The 18,247-nt window shown below is 32.6% G+C and overlaps 1 protein-coding gene across 6 annotated transcripts in view; it reads left to right on the top strand.

Moving 5' to 3' along the window:
• The first annotated feature begins 5,956 nt into the window (after positions 1 to 5,956).
• The window catches only part of sun1b (Sad1 and UNC84 domain containing 1b), a 36,077-nt gene continuing 23,786 nt past the window's right edge, over positions 5,957 to 18,247 (top strand). For 2 of the 6 annotated variants that reach the window (XM_051105672.1, XM_051105667.1), the window contains exons 1-3: positions 8,881 to 9,148; positions 9,939 to 10,059; positions 13,513 to 13,607. In XM_051105672.1, coding sequence (XP_050961629.1) covers positions 10,033 to 10,059; positions 13,513 to 13,607 — 122 coding nt within the window. In that variant the 5' untranslated portion in view covers positions 8,881 to 9,148; positions 9,939 to 10,032. Of the gene's footprint in view, positions 6,207 to 8,880; positions 9,149 to 9,938; positions 10,060 to 13,471; positions 13,608 to 18,247 lie in introns of those variants that run through there. The other 4 variants (XM_051105668.1, XM_051105669.1, XM_051105670.1 and 1 more) reach the window with 4 other exon arrangements.

Raw genomic sequence — 18,247 nt, 5'->3', positions numbered from 1 at the left:
AAAAATAACCCAACTAGTAACCCAACTATGGGTTGGTATAGCACCTTCCCATCTATGGGTTATTTTAACCCAATGAATTGGGTTAAAATCCAGTCGGGTTAAAAGTAACCCAACAGTTGAGTTAATTATTTAGATTCATTTATATCAGTTTTTATTTAATTATTTACTTATTTTTTAATAAAAATACACTATAACACTACTTTGTTTTCAAATAAATATTTTATTTAAATATGCAAATAATTTTTTTACAAATATATTTTTAAATGTAAAACAGTCATACTGCAAATGTTTACAAAATAAGTGTACAAGAATGTGAAAATATAATACATTCAAAACACACAAATATGATTTTTGGCATGAAAGAAAATGTGATAATTTTGACCCATACAATGCAATTTTGGCTATTTCTGCAAATGTACCCATAATACTTACACAGTAAAAATAGATGGGTTATTTTTTTAACCCAATAGATGGGTTGCACATATTGGGTCACTATGTTGGGTTATTTTCTAAAACGTTGGGGTATTTTTTAAACATCGTTGGGTTGTTTTTAATAATAACCCAGCGTTCAGTTTAACTGGTTCCCGCGGCGACAGTTCAAATTTTAACGGACGACGGTGACTGACGACAGAAGAAGCTGCTGCTGCATCAGTATGAGGTGAGTAGTAGGGTTTTAATAACTCTTATAACATTATACTTATAAGAAGAACGTGAAATGCACTTCAAAATTGAACTTTTGTTGTTGTATGTTTGTTTTTTAACGAAGTTGTAGTTTCCTTTAGTCAGTGTATTGTAACGCTACCGCAGAGAATGATCTCGATTGTAAATGAATAACTAAACGTTAAAGTTAACTTAGCTGTCCCAGTTAGGTCGCTAGCAGTAATAAAGTAAATAAAAATTAGCAGAAAGTTGTAAAACTGTTTAGAGATGTATAACAGTGACCTAACGTTAATAATGTATGGTGAAATGTATATAGGAGTACTTATGTTACTGAAATCACCGTCTACCATTACTACAGGGTTAATATTATTTTACAGCTGATGAAGGGTTCTAGACATACGGTTTCTGACTACAGTTTGTTTGGTCGCACTAATGATTATCACATTTAACGTTGTATATGGGAAATGGCTAATGCTAAATGAAACATTGGTGTTCATTTGAACCGCGCCGCACGGACCATTCAACTTCGGTCCAGCACGTAACGTTCGCTCAGCGGCAGCTCAGAGAGATGCGCTCAAATTCGGCGAATTCTCTGTTTAAAAGAAAGTCTAAAAATAATCAGATTTTCCCAAAAGAAAGACGTGATGGGAGAAACGAAGCTTTTCAAAGTTTCGAATCAATTAAACGAATCGCTTCGCAAAATGATTCACCGCTTCCAATCGTTCGTGACACAACGGCGACGCCTGCTGCTCAAAACAGGGCAAGCGTCAGTTGTTTGGAAAGCGAGCACTAACCCACTGAGCAAACGACGTCCAAACGACGTCATTTCAACGTCTTTGTCGGAATATAGACATGATCTGCACGTCGGGTGGACGTCTCATGTTTGTTGGGAATTGTAATAACACTAAATGTGTTTTTATGGTTTATTTACATTCAGTGAGGAGTCAATGAAGGAAGTTTTATGCGACCGGATGACACCAGCATTGCTGCACTAATTCCAAGAACTCCTCCCAGGTTTTTAGCATTTTCAACGGTGAAGCAGTGGAACAGAAGACCTTACTACAAGCAGTGGATCTGTGTTTCAAACATTTCTACATGTATGACATCAACTACCCAAAGCCCCCTGCACCCATTTGCAGCACAGTCTTTAATATTCCAGGAGTTCTTTCAACACATTACCTCTTCCTTAGAAACTTTGTATTTATTGATCAGTAAAAACTTTTTATGTTGCTGATTATCAGCAACTCCAGCAGCCAGCAGATTTACTTTGTTTTATGATTATTATTATTGTTATTATTATTACTTGTGTTTATGATTTTTTATTTTTGTTTTATTGATAAAGGTTTGTATGTTATGTTTGTTGTATTTGTGCACATTTGTGTATGTGTTGATATAAATGAATATGAACTGATACACATTTATGACCATGGACAACAAAACCAATCATACTCACTAAAAAATGTTGGGTTAAAAATAACCCAACTAGTAACCCAACTATGGGTTGGTATAGCACCTTCCCATCTATGGGTTATTTTAACCCAATGAATTGGGTTAAAATCCAGTCGGGTTAAAAGTAACCCAACAGTTGAGTTAATTATTTAGATTCATTTATATCAGTTTTTATTTAATTATTTACTTATTTTTTAATAAAAATACACTATAACACTACTTTGTTTTCAAATAAATATTTTATTTAAATATGCAAATAATTTTTTTACAAATATATTTTTAAATGTAAAACAGTCATACTGCAAATGTTTACAAAATAAGTGTACAAGAATGTGAAAATATAATACATTCAAAACACACAAATATGATTTTTGGCATGAAAGAAAATGTGATAATTTTGACCCATACAATGCAATTTTGGCTATTTCTGCAAATGTACCCATAATACTTATGATTGGTTTTGTTGTCCATGGTCATAAATGTGTATCAGTTCATATTCATTTATATCAACACATACACAAATGTGCACAAATACAACAAACATAACATACAAACCTTTATCAATAAAACAAAAATAAAAAATCATAAACACAAGTAATAATAATAACAATAATAATAATCATAAAACAAAGTAAATCTGCTGGCTGCTGGAGTTGCTGATAATCAGCAACATAAAAAGTTTTTACTGATCAATAAATACAAAGTTTCTAAGGAAGAGGTAATGTGTTGAAAGAACTCCTGGAATATTAAAGACTGTGCTGCAAATGGGTGCAGGGGGCTTTGGGTAGTTGATGTCATACATGTAGAAATGTTTGAAACACAGATCCACTGCTTGTAGTAAGGTCTTCTGTTCCACTGCTTCACCGTTGAAAATGCTAAAAACCTGGGAGGAGTTCTTGGAATTAGTGCAGCAATGCTGGTGTCATCCGGTCGCATAAAACTTCCTTCATTGACTCCTCACTGAATGTAAATAAACCATAAAAACACATTTAGTGTTATTACAATTCCCAACAAACATGAGACGTCCACCCGACGTGCAGATCATGTCTATATTCCGACAAAGACGTTGAAATGACGTCGTTTGGACGTCGTTTGCTCAGTGGGTTAGTGCTCGCTTTCCAAACAACTGACGCTTGCCCTGTTTTGAGCAGCAGGCGTCGCCGTTGTGTCACGAACGATTGGAAGCGGTGAATCATTTTGCGAAGCGATTCGTTTAATTGATTCGAAACTTTGAAAAGCTTCGTTTCTCCCATCACGTCTTTCTTTTGGGAAAATCTGATTATTTTTAGACTTTCTTTTAAACAGAGAATTCGCCGAATTTGAGCGCATCTCTCTGAGCTGCCGCTGAGCGAACGTTACGTGCTGGACCGAAGTTGAATGGTCCGTGCGGCGCGGTTCAAATGAACACCAATGTTTCATTTAGCATTAGCCATTTCCCATATACAACGTTAAATGTGATAATCATTAGTGCGACCAAACAAACTGTAGTCAGAAACCGTATGTCTAGAACCCTTCATCAGCTGTAAAATAATATTAACCCTGTAGTAATGGTAGACGGTGATTTCAGTAACATAAGTACTCCTATATACATTTCACCATACATTATTAACGTTAGGTCACTGTTATACATCTCTAAACAGTTTTACAACTTTCTGCTAATTTTTATTTACTTTATTACTGCTAGCGACCTAACTGGGACAGCTAAGTTAACTTTAACGTTTAGTTATTCATTTACAATCGAGATCATTCTCTGCGGTAGCGTTACAATACACTGACTAAAGGAAACTACAACTTCGTTAAAAAACAAACATACAACAACAAAAGTTCAATTTTGAAGTGCATTTCACGTTCTTCTTATAAGTATAATGTTATAAGAGTTATTAAAACCCTACTACTCACCTCATACTGATGCAGCAGCAGCTTCTTCTGTCGTCAGTCACCGTCGTCCGTTAAAATTTGAACTGTCGCCGCGGGAACCAGTTAAACTGAACGCTGGGTTATTATTAAAAACAACCCAACGATGTTTAAAAAATACCCCAACGTTTTAGAAAATAACCCAACATAGTGACCCAATATGTGCAACCCATCTATTGGGTTAAAAAAATAACCCATCTATTTTTACTGTGTAGTTTGTAACAGAATGAATGAATGTTATTTCTGCAGTTATGTCTAGAGAAAGTAAAAAAAAAATACATTATATTTATACACACACACATACACAGGTCAAACGTTTTTTTAATGTTTTTTTTTTTAAATAAGTCTCTTCTGCTCACCAAGCCAGCATTTATTTGATCCAAAGTACAGCAGAAACAGTAAAAGTATTTTTTACTATTTAAAAAAAAAAAAAAAAAATCTATTTGAATATAATTTAAAATTGAAGGATCCTTAGATCCTTCCATGCAAATTATTGTGTTGTGTTTAAATTTTGTTTGTTTTTAATTTAATTTATAATCATTTATTTACATAATTATTCATAATCATTTTACAATCATTAGTCATTCACATAATTCATATTTAATTATTTATTTGATTATTTAAATATTTATCATTTATTTATATATATTATTCATTTATATGTTTTTATATTTTATATTTCTTTTTATTTTCCTTGCTTATGCATTTTCCTTATTGTTCAGTTCCATGAATTGTTTGGTCTAAGAAATAGATAACGGGGATGTTTATGGAAATTCAAGGTTTATGGGATGTTGAATCCGTTTGATATATCATTGCTCTTTGAGCTGTACTCCCCAGACGAAGTCTGAACATTGAGACATACGCAACTAAAACTGTTCAATAAATTCTGTTATACCTTTTTTTACCATCATCACTTTGTCTCCTGCTTCTGCTCTTTTCTGGCTTTCATCGGTCAACTTCCTAACTGACAGAAACCTGCTTGTTAGTGGGGTTGGGGTAACTACAGCTTGCTGACTGGTTGTCCTGTTACCAAAAGACTGATATTTTCTGACGGGATCTGGTGTCCGGGGCTGGATCCTAATTGTCTGGCGTGGGGACCTGATCTAACAAAATGTAATTTATTCCTGTGATTTCAAAGCTGATTTTTTAGCATCATTACTCCAGTCACATGATCCTTCAGAAATCATTCTAATATTCTGATTTGCTGCTCAAAAAACACTTAGTTTATTATTATTATTATTATTATTACTACTACTACTACTACTATGAAAGCAGCTGAGTAGAATTTTTTCAGGTTTCTTTTATGAATAGAAAGTTCAGCAGAACAGCATTTAACTGAAATAGAAATCTTTTGTAACATTATAAATGTATTTATCATCACTTTTGATCAATTTAAAGCATCCTTTCTAAATAAAAGTATTACTTTCTATACCCCCCCAAAAATATATTTATTAATATATTATATATAAATGTGTATATATATATATATATATATATATATATATATATATTGTTAACTTACAGTATATAACACTGTTAAATAACAGCATATATATAAGCTTTTGAATACTATATAATTTACAAGAGATTTTTATTTCAGATAAATGCTGTTTTCAACATAATAATAGTAATAATAATAATAATCATAAATGTTTTTGAGCAGCAAATCAGCATATAAGATTGATTTTTAAACGATCATGTGACACTGAAGACTGGAGTAATGATGCTGAAAATGTAGCTTTGATCACAGGATTAAATTACATTTTAAATTATATTCAAATAGAAAGCGGCTATTTCAAATATCTGTCTATCTATCTATATCAAATCATATTCTGGTAATCTGTGCTCCAGTAGTGTAATGACTGTCATGCGCTGCAGTTGCAGTGGGCGTGTTTTCCACTCATGCCTCGCTGCGCGCCAGTCACTGCTCAAACCCACTGGTCTGTGTGGATGGACAGCGTGAAAATGTCGTTGAACTTCAGTCTTGATGTGTTTACAGACACACAGTGAACTGTAGCTGGACGCGGTTCTTACAGAAATCGTTTGAGTCGTCGATTCTCCAGCTCGTTATAAGTCAGTCGTTTGTATTTGAAGGACTAAACTCACTTAACCAGTGGATTTTGACAACCGCCGCCGCCGCCGCCTGGGTGAGTTTGCAGAAGTACCTCAGGACGAAAGAAACAGTAAGTAATAAGCGATTATACTGACTTATTTTGCTATTCGGTGTGATTATCTCACATTGTTAAATAATAGTGAAAAGGCAGACAACGTTTCAAGTGTATGAAGTAATAATTCTACCTCATTTGAAGGGCAAGACACTGTAAGTTATGTGTTAAATGAGTGTATAGCAGCATTAAATGTAGTTTGTTTTAAAGTCCTCTTTGTTCCCAAGCAGTAAGTTAGTGAGTTTGAATTGTAAGCTGTAATTTCACGTTAGGCGGTAACTCCACCCTGTACGTGCATTCATTCTTCAAACATGTTTAATTATGATGTGTTTGAACGTCACTGCAATGCTCTGAAAGACCGGCAGATGGCGCTGTCATACAGTGTATTTGGCCTCGTATTGAGTAGTAGTTGCTAAATAAAGTCATGCAATATCACCAAGAGACCCATTAATCTGATCATGCAATGCATTGTGTTGCTGTAGCTTACTTTAACCTTTGATTTGTGTGAAAGTTGAGCATTAAAGTTTAATGGGCAACTTCGGTCCTGGAGGGCCACTGTCCTGCAGTTTAGCTCACACACCTGAACAAGCTAATCAGCGTCTTTCAGATCACTAGAAAGCTACAGGCAGGTGTGTTTGATTAGGGTTGGAGCTAAACTCTGCAGGACACATGTTGCAATTGCCATCATGCAGTATCACCAAGAGACACATAAATCTGATCATGCAATGCATTGTTTTGCTGTACTTTTCTTTAACCTTTTAAATTGTGTTAAAGTTAAGCATTAAAGTTTAGCTTGTAGACTGCGAGCCAACTGCAAGATATACAAATAAGCAATGTCCATGATTTCCTTTTTGAGAAGTAGATGAGTTACACTTGTGTATCTGGTCTATACGCAAAATGATTGCAGAGCATTTGTGTTTCTTGGCACAGTTTGATAACATTTGTTGAGTAAGACCTTTTTTGCATCTGCTTGTATGGAGGCCCAAATATGCAAAAATTAAATATAAATAGATAGATAGATTTAGATTAGACTTTATATATTATTTTTTGTGTTTATGTTTTACATTTATTTTTACAGTGATTCACCAGAGCTCCGCAAGGACCGCCTCCCTTAAATAACAATTCTGGATTACATTTTATTGAAAAGGAAATTTGTTTTATGAAGCCATTTTGTCTTTATTTATTTTCCTGTTTCTACATACATTTATTTATTTATTTATTTATTTATTTATATTTATTATTATTATTATTAATATTATTGTTATCATTATTGTTATTATTTTTTTACATTTATTTTTTACAGTGATTCACCAGAGCTCTGCAAAGAATGCCTCCCTCATTTCCATGTTGTACACAGAAAAGTAAAAAGAAATATGAATGAATAATGAATAAATAATAAAGAAATTAATAAATAAATCTTGAAATAAATACATGTGGGACTACATATAAATAAATATAAAAAAAAAATCAATAAACGGATGAGTAAATACATTTAAAAATAAAGGAAAGTTTAAATAACAGTAAGAAATTAATAAAAATAAATGTATTAAATGAGTGCAGAAAACAATACATTGAGGAAAAGGGTAATAAAAAAAAATCTGGATTAAATTTTATTTAAAATATATTTGTTTTTACCAAGTCTTTTCTTTTTTTCCTGTTATTACATTTATTTATTTATTCATTTATTTATCTTTAATTTCTGCAGGTTTGGTCCTCCCATCTATTTGTATCCTGCAATATTTTGCATCTAAATTTGTCTTTTGGGGATCAATAAAATATAACGGTCTTGGTATGTTGTGGGTTTTTTTTGTTTGTTTTTTGTAATATTCAGCAGGCCTACAATGTTTTGGGTTTGTGATTTTGCAAAAAGAAAAAGTGGATTGTGTTTGAAAAATAATGTGATTGACTGATTGTTCAATGGCCGTTAGGGACATTGTGTCTAAACTAAAGAAAAATCAATTTTGTTTGCATCTTGAGTCAGCTTTTGGAATTGCTTTGCTAAATATTGCAAGACTTGTGGTTTTTTTGTTTTGGAGATGAAGTCAGTTGCGCAATAGCTGCTTTTAAACTTTGGCACAATGGATTGGTAAAGAAAACGGGATGAATCAAACTCATGAATCAGTCTATCAGTATGTCAGTGGCAAATAAAAATGTATGAGCTTTTGATAAATATTTGGTTAAAAAAATGTTATAAATATTAAAACCGTTTCTTTATGCTTCTTTATGAGTTTTACATTCTAAAAATAATATAAAAGACTTGGAAAATATGCTCATCATTAAAGACGTGTATTTACGTTATTATTTTTGGATAAAATTAATTGCATTTTTAATGTGTTTTATAAGTCAACTGTTAAAAATGAGTGGGTCATTTTTTTTTTCCGACAAAATAACAGTTTTGCGAGAGAATGTGACTAAAGTCAGACTAACGTTGTGTTTCTTTAACTACATTTGGTATTTATCCGTAAAGATTGTAATCTTGTCATTTATTTACTGTCTATTTTAACGCCAAATGCGCATATTTACATCGCTGCACGCTGTAGTGAATCTGTTGACAGATTTACGGACGGGCGCTTTGGATCCTTATATCCAATCTGTGTGACGTAAGCGAAAGGCGTGACTCGCGTGTTTTCCACCAATAGATTCAAAGTATGCGGCGTGATTGACAGTTGAGTCTGGAAAATAGGAGGAACGACTTTATCCGTCTGGCTTTGCTCTGTTGTGGAAGCCATTTTGGGATTTTCCTAGTAGTAATAGCGAGTCAAGCTTGTAACTTTTGTCTGTTCCCACGAATACCGCGGAATTCGGATCTGGTGTTGGGTTACACAGTTGTTTGTTTTTATTTTTATACATCTGCCGTCGAGATGCGGCGCAGATTGTGCGCATCCTTGAAGTGGATTGTCATTTCTGAACTGGACTATCTTCAAAACAACAAGAGATTATAGAAACTGATGGTCAAACTGGCAAGTGATGGAATTTTTTGTTGCTATTTATGATTTCATTCAAGCCATATGCGCAGATACGTTGATATTTTGTGTGTGTTTTCTTCAGTCTATGGTGGGCAGTCAGTGAAGCTCCTTTCTTTCCAAACTCTTGACAGAAAACATGGCCCTGGATTAACTGTCATACACGCACCAGGGCTTTGTTTTTCTAAGATGTATGATATAGTATGCAATCTTCAGAAGTAAACACTACTGAAGTGCGGAAAAATCTCTTTACGCATTTACATAAAAGAATTGCGCTGATATTGTTGCAGTCCAAGGTTGTGTTTCAAAACCTTGTGAGCTGCCTACATAGTCAGCATTGTAGATTCATTCTAGACAATAAAATCGAGTCAGTTTTCATGCATCGAATCGAAAGTTCTTTGATATGGGAATACAGATCTGTTTGAACGTCCCAAACGCATCTGCCATGCCCAGAAGTGCTGTCTAGTTAGGCAGCTCACTAGTTTTTGAGACGCAATCAATGTTGCAATCCCAAATGTAGCAGAGGTGCAGATATGAGACGTCAGATCTGGAGAGTTGTTGATGTTTATAAATGCAAATGCACCTTTTCCACAAGAGATACAGACGCAAAAGGCCAAGAAGGTGTGAACAGATCATGATAGAAAAACAAATCCTGACTTTTTTTTCTGTCTTTATGCACAAAGAAAGGAGCTCATGCTTTCCACCATAGACTTGTTTTATTGCACTATGGCAGGTCATGTTTGAAACATAGCTGTGCTTGTTTGGGCTTGTGAAATGTGCGTTTTAGACGAGAAAAAGAGGTGGAAAAGATTTTCTCTGGATGTTCAGCCTGTCTCTTGGATACTGGAGAGTGGTTTTCTGGATCTCCTCTGGTTTTGAGAATGTCAGGACGTGCGTTTAGAGGAAAGGTAAACAAAATGAGCATGATATTTGGTTTTGGGGATTCAGTGTATTATTATCTGAATATTGTGATAATTGATACCATAGCGTTTCTTTTGTTCAGCACTTCAATAAAGGTCCAGGATTTAGCTGACTCTTTATGTCATAATGAGTTTAGTATTTATAATAGCATGAGTAATGAGTAAAGTTTAAAGTTCGAAGTTAAACTCTTAGTGGTTGTTTAGGTTAGTTTAAGGTCCGCTAGTCTGCAGATGACTAAACTAAGCATTCAATTATGTTAGTGATAACACAACAAACAAAACCAGGCATTTTTAAATTGTGATTTAATTAAATCATAAAGTTTAATGAAAATTTAAGTAGCGTTTTACAGTAAGTTAAAATTATGTTAGTTAATGCAAAGGGTATTATGAACTAACAGCAGCAATTTTTACAGCATTTGTTACGTAATCTTTGATATTAAGGTTAATGTTAAAATGTGACCCTGGACCGCAAAACCAGTCTTAAGTCGCTGGGGTATATTTGTAGCAATAGCCAAAAATACATTGTATGGGTCAAAATGATTGATTTTTCTTTTATGCCAAAATCATTAGGATATTAGGATATCATGTTCCATGAAGGTATTTTGTAAATTTCCTACCGTGTTTCATTTGGACAACTTTAAAGGCAATTTTCTCACTGTTTTTTTTTTTTTTTTTTTTTTTTTTTGCATCCTCAGATTCCAGATATCTGACAAATACCGTCAAATATCATAACAATCCATACATCAATGGAAAGTTTATTTATTCATCTTGATGTATAAATGTCAATTTAAAAAAAAAAAAAAAACAGTTTACCCTTATGACTTTTGGTTTTGGTTATGACTTACGGTTTTGTGGTTCAGGGTCACAAATATACTTTTGTTCATTGGTACATAATACTAACCTAATACTAGTATTCATTTAATTATATTTTTGTCTATAATTTGGTAACAAATTTAATTATAATATTAACTTGAGATGCGTTCTTTATTAAATGTAAAAATCGAAAGCAAAGATTATCGTAGTACGTTGTGCAAGAAAATGCTGTTTCAGTGTTTCTACTTCAGAATTGTTTAATTCAATGTGTTTCTTGCTGTTTTTTTGTAATTGTGAAATTTACTAGTAATTTCTGAGTGAACATTTTTTTTTCAGCGTAGTTCATGATGCTTAATTAGTTTTCTTTAATGAATATAAGTGTAGCTAGTAATGCTCAGCTATCAAATAATATTTAATTGCCTGAGAATTGCACTATGTATGAAATATGTTAGAAGTCTTCATTCAGTACTTATGATTGGCTAGCAGAGCTGAGTAGATTGCTTACAAATTGTAGTCCATTACTGATTGCAGATTCAAGATGAAAACTGTAGTAGTAAGGCAGGCTACTCATTTTTAGGTAATGTATTCTGGTTACTTTTAGATTACTTTTTGCCATTAAATGTACCCTTCTGAGATTAAAAAGTAAAGAGAGAAAATAAATTCTATTTTTTATTTTTTTAGATCAACATCATGAAGTACATTAAGCATTACATTAAGCTTAATGTAAGAACTATTAAAATACTGGAACACTAAAAATAGAAATAATTTGTTTGCCTGTTTACCCTTTTACCATATCAGTGTGATCATTAATCAACATCCAAAAACTGAAAACGTATGAATGCGTGTTCAATTATTAAAATAATAAGTTCCTCATCTATTGTTTATTGACTTTATCAGCATTATTGCAAGTAATTAAGGACATTTTGTCATTAAGAAACACTGAAATGTCAATACAGTTAACCTTAATTTAAAATTAATGCTGGGCAACAATTAATCACGACTAATCGCATTCAAGTTTTTGTTTATAATATACGTATATGTATTGTGTATATTTATTATTTATATATAAATACACGCACATGCATGTATATATATCAATTCCATGAATATAAATGTATACATGTAAATTTTTTCAAAATATATACTGTGTGCGTGTCTTTTTATATATAATGAATATACACCGTACACACGTATACTATATAAACAAAAACCTTTATTTTGGATGTGATTAATTGCAATGAATCGTTGCCCAGCACTGTTTAAAATATTAAAAATTACATTATGAAAATGTGTTTGTTTGTTTTTTTGTAATCATTTAAAAGTCTGCAAAAAAAAGTACTCAATAAGTGATGATCTGTCATGGTAAAGTATTTTGGCTTACAAAAATGTTTGGGCATCCCTGCATTACATGAACAAACTAGTGCTGTCAAACGATTAATCATGATTAATCTGGAGCTGCAAAACGATTAGTCAAGATTAATCGATTCAAAATAAAAGTTTATGTTTGATGCGTACAATATATGTGTGCAGTGTGTATATTTATTATGTATTTATAAATACACACACATACATGTACATATTAAGGAAAAATGTTAGATTTATATGTAATATTTATATAAATATCAATTATGCAAGTGTTTACATACAAATTCATACAATACATACAAATATTTTTTAAATATATACATTTTTGTATTTATATATACACCGTACACACACAAATTTTGAATTGATTAATCGTGACTAATCGTTTCGCAGCTCTAGATTAAGCACATCCAAAATAAGTTTTTGTTTACATAATATGTGTGTGTGCTGTGTACATGTATTATGTACATATAAATACACACACGCATGTATATATTTAAGAAAAACATGTAAATATTTTCAAAATACATACTGTGTGTGTATTTATATATACATAGTATATACACATTATGTAAACAAAAAAACTTTTTTGGATGCAATTAATTGCGATTTAATCATTTTGACAGCACTAGAACAGACAGTAATTCTTTCAGAATCAACAAATTGTAAATGATTTGCTGCCATGGCGTGAATACTGTGTAATCAGGTAGTCCATTAAAAAGTAACTGTAATCTGATTACAAGCATTATAAAAGATACTTTACTTTCAAGTTCTTGATCCAGATTACATATAATCAGTTACTATCCAGCTCTGAGAGCCATATCTCTTTAAATACATTACGTATTAAAGTTTCTTTGCTCTCACTGTCCTGTTAGTGCGAGTCACACTGGACAGTGTTGTTGGTTTTTGAAGGTGTAGGTGTGGTTTGCCACTTCCTGTTTGATCAACAATATCAGATAAAGTGTTTCCACATTAAAGAGTACAGTTTACTATGAAAGTGGTGTTGTCTGTAGTTACCACTAGCATTGTGTTGGATCACCTGCATCAGACTAAACAATTAAACTAAAGTTGTTCCTATGTTGCCGATCAGGATTCCTTCCAGAGGCAGGCTGAACTGCAGACTGTGTGTGTGTGTGTGTGTGTGTGCATGCTTTCATGGGTGTGACTGTGATGTTTATACATTGAAGTCACACCCATCATCACACGTTTGCTTTTGCCGTAGTTTGAGAAGTCAGCTCTTCACATCTGGTTTGATCTTTACAGCGTGGTCAGCAAATTACCATGGATTTTTCCCGTCTGCACACGTACACTCCTCCTCACTGTACTCCGGATAACACGGGATATACCTATTCACTCAGGTGAGATCACTGTGAGAATGAAGAAACGATTGCTGGGTGGAACTACAGTGCACTTCCCTAATTTGTTCTGTTTATAGCACATCTGCTTCTAGTAGATCTTACAAAGATTTGTGTAACTAGTCGAGAACTTCTCATATTTAGCAAATAACCAGGAGTTTCTGTTTATGGATTACCGTGTCAGGTTAAACCTGTTTTTTACTCAAGCCTTGTGGGTTTGTGGTTGTAGACGGAGACTTCTCTAGTTTTACCTTGAAGATGTTAAAATCTGTTTGTGGTCCAATTTTAATCATCATTCTGCACTTCTGTTCAGGTGTGTAGCATTATTTTTGTTCCAGGTGAGGGTTGGATGACAGCACGCAGGTGTGGTGCTTTTGCATTCACAGTTGTTGACCTCAGGCGAGTTATGAAGTTACACAGAATTAATGGATGGGTAATGTGAATTGTGTAATAATACCCTTGGTTGTGAACTGTATTTTAGATGGTTTGGAGAAAAATAGTGTGCTAAGAAAAAACATGTGTTGACGTTTTTGAGCAGATAAGAGTTTGTACCCTCCTCATTGCATTGACTGATACCACATTTCCACCAAAATTGTGCTGTTCTCATGTCAGGGGTTTTAAAAGTTTGAGTGGATCTGAAAAGTAATAAAAATCGTTGGAGTAGAAGGTTGGGAACTGCTATTTGAAATGATTAAACCACAGTAGTTGTAGTTGCAGTTAACGTTGAATAGTTTTTATACATTATAAAATTATAACTGACTAAACTGAAGTGTTGTTAGTAATGAAGCACTAATTTGTGTAATTGCCATTTTTTGAATGCAGTATTAGCAGACTAAAGGCATCCAAGTTCATGCTGTACTATCAACATAGGCTATTAAACCTATAGGCTATTTTTTGTTTTGTTTTTTTAATAAAAGCAGTTTTAAGTTAGTGATTTTTGGCTAAACTTTGACCAAATTTACTTTTAGTTTAATTCATTATAATTTAATTATTTTTTGTTTTTATTTTTTTTAATAATACTAATAATAGAATTTAAAGTTTCAGTTTTCTGGATAGTGTTGTTATTGTTAACTAAACTATTAAAAATCATTTTCAGTAATTGAAAAAAAGCTTACATAAATGAAAATAAAAATGTTAGACATAAAACTTTAAATTGAGAAAAAACAAAAAAAAAAAAAAAAAAACTTACCAAAACTAAAACTCAAATGAGTTTAAAAAAGTATAGAAATGTTAAAAAATAAAATAAAAACGAAAAAATATACTAATAAACAATACAATATGGTTCATTAGTTAACTACATTAGTTAACATGAACTAAAAATAAAGAATACTTCTACAGCATTTATTAATCTTAGTTAATGTTAATTTTAGCATTTACTAATGCATTACTAAAATCACAAGTTGTGTTTAACATTAATGCACTAAGCTATTAAAAATCATTTTCAGTAATTGAAATAAAGCTGAAATAAAGTAAAATAAAAATGTTAGCGATTAAAACTTTAAGAAAAAAATAAATGAAATTAAATTGAAGTACTAAAATTACTAATCTGAAATAAATGTAAATTAAAGCATTGAAATAAAAATAATACAAATGCTAAACAAAATCACTAAAATTTGAACAAAAATTAAATTAAAACTGAAAATATATAATGACAAAAATATTAATAAATAATAGGTAACACTTTACGATATGGTTCACTAGTTAACTTTAGGTAACTATATTAGTTAACATTGAGCTAAGAATGAACAATACTTCTACAGCATTTATTAATCTTAATGTTAATTTCAGTATTTAATAATTCATTATTAAATTTATAAGTTGTGCTTGTTAAGAATGTGTTAATGCACTGTAAACTAACATGAACAATGAACCACTGTTTTTATTAACTAACATTACAAAGATGAATACATACTGTAAAACATGTATTGTTCATCCATATTAGTTAATGCAGTAAGTAATATTAACAAATGACACTTTATTGTAAAGTTTTACCAAATATTATAATGAATATAAATAATGCTAAAATAACTGTATGAATTATTTATTTTAATTGCTTTGAACATGTTTTGTATTTCAAATATTTTTTAAAAACTAAGAAAAAAAGAGAAATCCCCCTAACAAAATTCTAAATTAAAATGAAAGCTGAAAAGATGCTAAAGATTTTACATTTAGAATATTAATAAATACTGCAATATTATATGAAAAAATAATGCTACATAACACAGTGTCTGGATCCTTTTCAATTTACTGTAAATTGAGCGTCTATGTTTTAGTCAAGAATGTATGTTGTCGGTGTTATTTTTCGTAAGAGAGCTTCGGCCTCATTGGCTGTCATTGGGTTTGATTCAGCAGTGCTGGCGGCTGCGCGCTGGAGTGTGTCCGTGTAGGTTGCATGACTGTGGTCTTCAGGCAGAAAGCGTCGTAAAAAGAAGTGGGATCGTGTGACAAACCGTTGAGCCATCTGTCGCTGGCACTCAGAGGGACGTGACGAATCAGAGTTACTCAACGCGTGTCAGACAGGGAAGACATGCGTACAAAGAGTCATTGTGCAATTGTGTAACAGAGAAAGGAGCGCAGCCACAATAGAGCAACACGTGCATGTTGAGCTTTTGTGAGAAATAACATTTTTGAAATTACTTAAGATTGATGCAGTCACAAAGGGAATCTAAATGCCTCAGAGAGACAGTAGGCCAAAAAAAAATCATTATAAATTATATTTTAGCCTGGTGTCAAGGTTCATAGGTTTGTGATTGTGCCAAACCTACCAGTATCAGGTCATATGCATTTGAGCCATGTTTTTTTTTTTTTTTTTTTTTTTTTTTTTTTAATTAAATGAGATATTTATGTGTGTTTTGTCCCAGTGGCAATGCAGTTATTTGCTAACTTTGTCCTTGCATATTTATGACAGGCAGTGGAGCACATTGAATCGTGCAATCTCTGGCAAAACATTGTGACTCATTGTTCTTTTCTTTTCCTCCTCATATTTCAAATTTTTATTGGTTAAATATGAATATTTCTCATGTGTCGTCTCACTTACACCAGAAGGGGCTGAATGTTATTCACTTTAACTTGAACCATGTTGCAACTAGTGCACTTACTGATGAAATGTCAAGGAAGTATGACAGTAAAACCAATTTTTGCTCTCATTTGGCAGACAGTCAGTGTGGTTTGTGTTTGAGGGCTTGTTGTTTGCGGTGTATTAGTAGTTTGTGCATATTTTGTTTAGGTTACGTGTGATGTGTTGCATTGTCAGAGGAACCGGTGTGAAACTGGGACAGAAGCACCAAGAAATAAGAAACGTTTTAATATAGCCTCTTCTGATTTGGACATCTGGGAACTCTAGAGAAAAAATATATAGTAGAAGACGTGCATGTTGGGAAGTATCCTGCATGAAGGGAATACTTGCACCAGAATGGTTTGAGTGTGTTTCATTGCAGTGTCACCCTCAGCAGCTGCTGGAGTATTTGACAGCTGTACGATAGTGTGTGTGTGTGTATGTGTGTATGTGTGCGTGTGCTGAATGCACTGAAGTTACTTAGTAGTGTTTTTGTTTTGCTTTAGCTGAGCTGTAATGAAGGAAATGATAATACAGAATTTGAATAACAACAGTGCCTTTTCCTTCTGATAATAGTTTTCTGGGAGATGAAAAAGCACAAAATGTCTTTTTCCCTAAACAGTGAGCCTGGAACAAAAATTGAGAAAAAAAAAAAAATATATATTTATATATATATATATATAATTTTTTTTTTTTTTTTTTTTTTTTATTGTAAAAGATTTTGGTTTTTTTTTTTCTTGGGTCTTTCTTTCTTCAATCGTAAAGAAATAATTTTTTTGAGGAAAACATTTCAGCTTTTTTCAACCTATAATGGCCTGCTATGGTGCCTCATTTGAACTTCCAAAATGCAGTTTAAATGCAGCTTTAAACGATCCCAAATGCAGATGTAAACGATCCCATCTGAGGAAGAAGGGTCTTATCTAGCAAAACAATCGTTTTGTTTTGTTTTGTTTTGTTTTGTTTTTTTGTTGTTTTTTTTTTTTTTCATTTTTGAAATCGACTTCAAAATCGTCCTATATCACTGTTTTACCTTTTTTGTTAAGGGTGTTTGATCTTCTTTGCATGTTTACGTTGCAAAGACTGGGTCAGTACTTCTGCAGCAATGTAGGATAATTTTGAAATGATTTTTGAAGTTGAGGGAGAAAATACGATTGGAGTTTTTCGACATATTCAGAGTCAGAATATACAGAGTTCAGGGAGAGAAAGGCAAGGTGAACGTTTGAGATTAAAAATATTTAAATTGTTGTTGTTTTTTTTAAATGAAAATGACAGATCGTTTCAGCTGGGATCATTTACAACCACATTTGGGATTTAAACTGCATTTTGGAAGTTCAAAATTGGGGCACCATATCAGGAGAAAAATGCTGAAATGTTTTCCTAAAAAAAACATAGTTTCTTTACGACTGAAGAAAGAAAGACATAAATATCTTGGATGACAAGGGGGTGAGTACACTATATGTGAATTTTTGTTTTGGAACTGGACTTCTCCTTTAAGGAATGTTCCACAAAGATTACACCCAAAGTGCGCACATCAAACAGGCCAAAAGCTCAAAGTGGGTGCTCAGCCGCAAAAAGTTGCAAAAAAGAT

Source organism: Labeo rohita, chromosome 3 (assembly GCF_022985175.1).
Source record: "Labeo rohita strain BAU-BD-2019 chromosome 3, IGBB_LRoh.1.0, whole genome shotgun sequence".
In the NCBI taxonomy this organism is placed as follows: domain Eukaryota; kingdom Metazoa; phylum Chordata; class Actinopteri; order Cypriniformes; family Cyprinidae; genus Labeo; species Labeo rohita.
This window is presented reverse-complemented; position numbering and strand designations above follow the sequence as displayed.